This window comes from Wasmannia auropunctata, unplaced genomic scaffold (genome assembly GCF_000956235.1).
Source record: "Wasmannia auropunctata unplaced genomic scaffold, wasmannia.A_1.0 LD336099.1, whole genome shotgun sequence".
In the NCBI taxonomy this organism is placed as follows: Eukaryota; Metazoa; Arthropoda; class Insecta; order Hymenoptera; family Formicidae; genus Wasmannia; species Wasmannia auropunctata.
This window is the reverse complement of record NW_012026791.1, coordinates 207,434-214,313: the sequence shown is the minus strand read 5'-3', so window position 1 is coordinate 214,313 and position 6,880 is coordinate 207,434. Positions and strand designations below refer to the sequence as shown.

Genomic DNA, 6,880 nt, shown 5'->3' with positions numbered 1-6,880 from the left:
ACTGAAGTACTACATAAAGCATTTTGCATCTTATCAAAGTAGTTATTTAGAATGAAAAATCTCTAGACATTGTTTCAGTTTTTCATATTTGCAAGAAAATAATTGTGATCCGGGTATCTGTGCATTGACAGAAGGGTTAAAGCAAAATATGATAATTTTTATCAATCTAAATATAACAGTTTAAATATATTCAAGCTGCCATTTTTTAGTATTACAAAAAAATACGAGATAAATAAAAATATCATACAATACTAAATACGAAATAAACATACTGATTCGTAATAATAATAATTCGAATATACTTCAACATGATTGAATGGAATGCTTACGTGATTATTGTTTCTATAGTGAAATTTACACAACCATTTAAAGAAAAAAAAAAAAACTATTTTATATGAACTTTTACCTCCGCATAAACAGCAAACAGCTGTTGTGTCGTCCAAAACAATCGAGTCTAATTAACCAAATTAAAGTGTTCATAATTGTAAGTTAGGCTTCTACGATATTGTCATATTATAATTTCAAAAAAAAAAAAGTAATTTTTTTTAAATTTTGTGTAGAATTTACAAATTGAGGACGATTTTTTTTCATAAAATCTATAAATTGGAAACTTTACAATCAGTATACTGTATTGTATCGTTAAAAATAATTACTGTTTTTCTAGTTTTACTAGAAATATTGCCAAAGACAAAGAGCTCACAGTGCAAGAGATCACCTACTCGGTTGTATATCACTCATTAAATAAATATGTTCGTTAAATAATCAAGCTCATGATACATATCAAGATATCATACAGGAAGTTTTAGCCAATTTCTACAAGCAAGCTATATTATAGATGACCACAGAAAGCTCGCTTGCCAGAGAAGGACTCTACTTGCAGGCACAGCTACATCAAGAGAAGGCACGTTTCATCTTGTCTTGCCAGATATTAGACCATTCCAATTTCCAATGCCTCGCGGGGTCTTACAATCCGAGGACATTAGACGTTTAAAAAGAAAAATTTCTATATAAAATTTCAATAATTAAACTATTTCCGCTCGTTTTTCTGAAAATGGCTTATCTTCCGTCATGCTTATCGGTGCAGGTTTACTGAATTTCTCTGCAATCTTACGATAGATCCGGTCTCTGATGTTCGCCAGCATACAGGTAACACAATGTAGCACCGTCACAAACGTGAAACCGCCAATACAAACGAGCGACGTCCGCACCGGTCTCTTCCAATCGAGGACTTTGTAGATGTAGTGATAACCATTCTTGTCGAGGCCACCAGCGACGTAGTAGATCACCGAGAAGATCACGTAGAACAGGACGATCGACAGGCACCACCAGAAGTTTCGCAGACGGAACGGTATGCTGGTGATAAATAGATCAATCAACATCAGAACGCTGTTGCACACGTGCATCATGATGTTGAGTGGGTCCACTTGATGTATCTCCGGATTGTACACGGCGAGCCAGTAGCACACCGTCACCCCGATTGCCATGTTGGTTGTGACGACATACAGAAACCAGTACAGCCGCTCAGTGAACTCCAATTTGAGACCGCACGGCTCGAAGCCGGACGTCTTTTGCAATCGCCAGCGCTTCGACACGAGAATACCGCCAATCAGCGCCTGTGCGAAGCCCAAAACCGCATCCCAGTTGGTCAGATAGATTGGCCATTTCTCGTATTGCATCAGCGGATTGTAACTGCCGAACTCGAACACCGAGCACACGACAAAGGCGGTCCAGACGAAGAAAATGATCCATCGATAGTACAGGTACCAGGTGGCCACGTATAGCTGGCACTTCGGCTCGGACAGCACCCGCGCCTGCGGCGGCTCCTGTCTGGCCGCTTGTCTCCACCTGCGCCCGATCTCCTGGCACCAGAGCTTGCTCACCATTGCGCGGTGACCTGGAAAGATGAAGAATTGTTAAGATAATTCTCTTGTATGAAGATTTATTAAGAAGAACGCGGAGACAATTGGCGTGTTTTAACAATATTTGCGAGCTGAATTGGAAAAACCTAAAATCGAAATTAATTTGGAGAGATTGGAGGAGCGTACTTTAAGAAAGTGTAAGGTAATTAGATGACGGGAAGGCGTACCAGAAGAAATTTTAGAGCAGAATCGAGAGATAACGGAGAACGGTGCGCCCTGCACGACGACTCGCGACAAATAACGAGGAGGCGGCAGATTCAGCCTGAAAGATGGTACATAGCGGGAACACGCAATCACGCTATTCCGAACGGAGCGTGATCCAATGATTAATGCTTTAATAAATGTAATTATTCTTCGAAAACTACCGCGCATTGCTCGCCGCGCTCGGACGAGCAAGCGCACGTGCGACACGACCACTTCCGGCCTTACTGCCGGTTCGAAACGGAACATTTATTACATTTTTATTCTTTCTATACACAAGCATCACCAATTACAGTCTATGCTGAATATTTCTGTAGAATTTTATTACCATTTACTCAATTGTATTATTAATTTTTTAATATTGAGTTAATAAGAATGTATGTATATGTACTATAATATTATTATAATATAATATATATTATAATTAATTTAAATTTTGAAAGATTTGATTTTTTTTCTTCGAGGTTTATAGAATTTTATAAATTTACGTAGGTTTTTAGATTTTTAAATAATTGGCCGTTATTACAATAAACATTCGAAATGACATGTGTCGCTTTGATGAACAGCCAAATTATTTATGTGAAAACCCATCGAAGCTAAATATTTCTGTAGAATTTTTATTACCATTTACTCAATTATATTAATTTTTTAATATTGAGTTAATAAGAATGTGTATATATACTATAATATTATAATATATGATATTATAATTAAATTTAAATTTTGAAAAATTTGATTTTTTTTCTTTTCGAGGTTTGTAAAATTTTATAAATTTCGTAGGTTTTTAGATTTTTAAATAATTGGTCGTTATTACAATAAATCATTGAAATGACATGTGTCGCTTTGATAACAGTAAATTATTTGTTTGAAAACCCATCAAAGCTAAATATTTTTGTGAAATTTTTATTACCATTTATTCAATTATATTATTAATTTTTTAATATTGAGTTAATAAGAATGTGTATATATACTATAATATTATTATAATATTATAACATATAATATTATAATTAATTTAAATTTTAAAAGATTTGATTTTTTTCTTTAAGGTTTATAAAATTTTATAAATTTCGTAGGTTTTTTGATTTTTAAATAATTCGCCGTTATTATACATTAAACATTCCAAATGACATGTGTCGCTTTGACAACAGCAAAATTATATATATATGTTTGAAAACCCATCGAAGCTACAATAATATGCAAAATTGAAGCGAGGGCGAAAATTTTTTCAGCGGCCACCTTTTGCGCAACTTACATAGCGAGCATTGTAGGAGGAGCAACAGCAGTCGTTTCGAGGAAGGTAATCCTGTGAACGAGAGCACCATCCTCGAAAGAAACGAGTCGCGAATGTCACGATGAGTACGCGTCGTGAGCCCAACCTAACCTAACTTAACGTTTACCTAGCTAGCAGCAGTTGCTTGATTTGTGATGACAGCCGATTGAGATAAAATGCGCGAGCGCCGCGAGCGCGTAAGAGACCGAGCGGCTTTTTAAATATTTTATCATCAATTCAAGGTGATACTGAGAATAACGCTGAAACATCCGTGTATATTTATACGCGAATTTATCCGTCTTTTCACAACAATTGGACAGTAAGAGTTGAATGCGCATCTTTCACAGCGCTTTTGGAAAATCGTCCGGAGATTTATTAAAGGATTGTGTATTTTGATAAAAAAAATAACGCGAATTAAATGTACGATTTGATTCGAACAGTGCGCTAAATCGATGCGCGTTTTCCCATGGACTAATGGGACTGCAGCTGACTCATCAGCTGACCGTAGCACTGCAGTTTGCACTCGGTGCGACGCGCAGTGCAGTTTCTATTTAACAGCAATGTTAAAATCTGCACTGCCTGAACCTGAACTGCCTCCGTGCACTCTTATGGTGGAACCTAGACCGGTATTCATAGTCGGTTCTCTCATATTTAAGATCATCTAAAGTACAATCTTAAGATGTCATAAGCCAATCACAGGGCTGTATTAACATCTTAAGACATTACACTTAAAGACGGTCTTGAAATAAGAATCGATTATGAATATAATCGCAGCAAATCTGCGAAAACATCCGCCCATCTGTGCGTCTAGATATGTTATTTTATCTTTGTCTAATATTTCGGCGAATAACAAGGATAAAATGATGCACCGTGAAATCGTGAGAACGCGCCCGTGCGTAGTCCACATACCAGCCAACTGTCGAAATTTGAATTTGCGACTTACTTACAAACTGACGAAAACAAGAGAAGCTCGAATCTGATCTGTCCCCCCCTCGACCGACGTTGCCAAGTGAGTAATCTGTACGACTAGGAATGTGCGATAATGAGAGACAGAATTAAGATTCAACGAAACCGAGTTTCGATCGTTCGTAGCGATGAGCAAAAAATGCAGGTAAGTAAGCGCGCGAGCGGCTCGAGAGATCCTTGACGCCCGCGGCGAACCTCATGCATGATCGCTGCACGTGTTCCGAGTGGCCGGACCGTGTCGCGAAGTGACGATCCGAGTCTTTAGCTCCCCCGTACACCGTCGCGTCGCGCGTCGCCGCGACGCAGATGACGGGAGATGGGAGCTGGCCACTTGTGAACTAATTAACCTCGTTGGTCCGCCGCGATGCTGAGGTTCACACGGCATGAGACAGGAGAGATCGGCCGGCGCTCATACATAACGCGCTGGCGGCAAGCGGAAGGTCGCGCGCGGTCAATCAGTCAATACTAATTCACTGTTCATTTATTACAATCTTGGTCTATTACAGCCTGTTACATTAGGCACGAGCAAGTGGCCGGGTTTAAACGAATCGTTATCCACTGGAGAGTATATCTACCTTTGCGGTAGAAGAAAGGTAGAAGAGAGAGAGAGAGAGAGAGAGAGAGAGAGAGAGAGAGTAAAAATGCATAGGACATAGGATTCGAAGAAAATCACCGGGTTTTATTGGGTTGGGCCCATCTCTTGTCGAATCCTGGTTTATTTCATAATTTTTTATTACGAGATGGAATTAATGTAACAATCTCTCCCGGCGTTCTATGTCTAAAAAATAGAAAATAGAAGAATAGCATAATAATAAAAATTAAGAGAACATAAAGTTAAATTAATTAATCTTGTTCATTGTGGAATTTAGGCTAATCAAAAGCTTCTTTCCCCACTGACACATTTGTTCTCAATTTTTTTCTCTTCTGGTTGTTTTCAAAATTTCATTTAAAAAATAACTATTATAAATTGGAAAATCAATAGATTGGGAAATCAATAGATTGAATGTAAATTATGATATTACAAATTATCGATCTTTAAATCAATTATATAACTTTATAATTGTTACTTAATTTTTTAGACTTTTTTAAACTTTAAAAAATTAATATTATATATTACAATTAATTATAAAGATCTTATATTTGATTTAATAAATGATTGCTCATGTATAGCTTGGTAATTGCAAAATCTCTTATCTCCCGTATGATGTGATCTATTGTTAAAAGCTTTAAACGTTAGATAAACGTAAATTGATGATAAGAGTTTCTCTGAATTGATATTTTATTATATATTTATTTCCTAATTTTTGACGAGACAGAATTTTCCAGCATTTTAAAAATATATAAATATTCAATGTCCAAATTTCTCGCTATCTTTCTTTAATTTACTGATTTTAAATTCGCAATAAAATTATCGAAAGTTTAAAAGGAAAATGTTCAAGAAACGTGAAACGTAGTTTCAGTTTTTCGAGTGAAGAATCCAATTTTATGGAACGTGATACATACGCTTGGTGATTTTCTTCGAATCGTGTCCTATAATAAAAATAACACAAAATTCACAAAAATATCTATTCGTAGATATAGATAATACACACGATTTGAGAAATTTTGGCAATTTCTTTTTCAGCGACGTATCGTAATGCATATGCAACTAACGTTGATGATCGACTGATGTTTGAGATGAAGAAATTTCCGTGAGAAATACATGTGAGAAGTACGTCAGAAATTGATGTCAGGGTAAATGTGCCGTCTTGCGGAAAACGATATAAAGCAACGAATATGTAATTATGTATCGAGGTAAGCGTTAATTGAAAAAGATAGGAAAATAGAAAAAGGAAAATAGAATGAAGATATCTTTATCAAGATGGTACGATATATCTAATAAAACAGTGTTTGTACCTTCTAATTCGAGAGACCCATCTGTGCAAACTTATCAGTTCATCTGCCTATAGAGATAAGCGTCTATAGGGATTGATATTGAAGAATTTATGTATGAAACTACGACTCATTGAAACTACATCTCATTATATATATACATGTACCCGGGAACACCCTGTATATATATATATATATATATATATATACATATGTATATATGTATATACAGGGTGTCCTCCTATAAGTGGCCACCCCTTTTTATCTCGTAAATTATTAGAGATAGACCTAACAAATATAATATCAAATTAAACGGCTCTGAGTAAACTTTATTGTAAGCACAGTGATCACTTAGAAATGTTATCTATGTTAGAGAGCGGAAAGACATGATTAATTTTTGCATGGTAAAGTGACAATTTTAATAAAGTTTACTCAGAGCCGTTTAATTTGATATTATATTTGTTTGGTCTATCTCTATTAATTTACGAGATAAAAAGGGGTAGCCACTTATACGGGAACACCCTGTACATACATATATTTATTGTATATATTAGATATAAATATATCTATAATGTATTTTCCAACCCTGTGTATATAATATCATTTTAAGACCTAAGATCGCGCGCGCGATAGAGAGAGAGAGAGAGAG

The 6,880-nt window shown here is 35.9% G+C and overlaps 1 protein-coding gene and 1 long non-coding RNA gene across 4 annotated transcripts in view; one reads left to right on the top strand and one right to left on the bottom strand.

The window, feature by feature from the left end:
- Positions 1-242: 242 nt before the first annotated feature.
- LOC105461728 (protein rolling stone-like) overlaps positions 243-6,880 on the bottom strand; it is a 10,947-nt gene continuing 4,309 nt past the window's right edge. Inside the window, exons 1-2 of one of the 3 annotated variants that reach the window (XM_011708243.1) lie at positions 5,863-6,013; positions 243-1,894 (exon numbers count right to left, since the gene is read on the bottom strand). In XM_011708243.1, coding sequence (XP_011706545.1) covers positions 1,023-1,894; positions 5,863-6,001 — 1,011 coding nt within the window. In that variant the 5' untranslated portion in view covers positions 6,002-6,013 and the 3' untranslated portion in view covers positions 243-1,022. Of the gene's footprint in view, positions 1,895-3,375; positions 3,456-5,862; positions 6,014-6,880 lie in introns of those variants that run through there. The other 2 variants (XM_011708254.1, XM_011708247.1) reach the window with 2 other exon arrangements.
- Positions 4,420-6,058, top strand: LOC105461749. The gene is made up of 3 exons (XR_975973.1): positions 4,420-4,504; positions 4,866-4,952; positions 5,984-6,058. It is a non-coding gene; the product is annotated as an uncharacterized LOC105461749 (long non-coding RNA).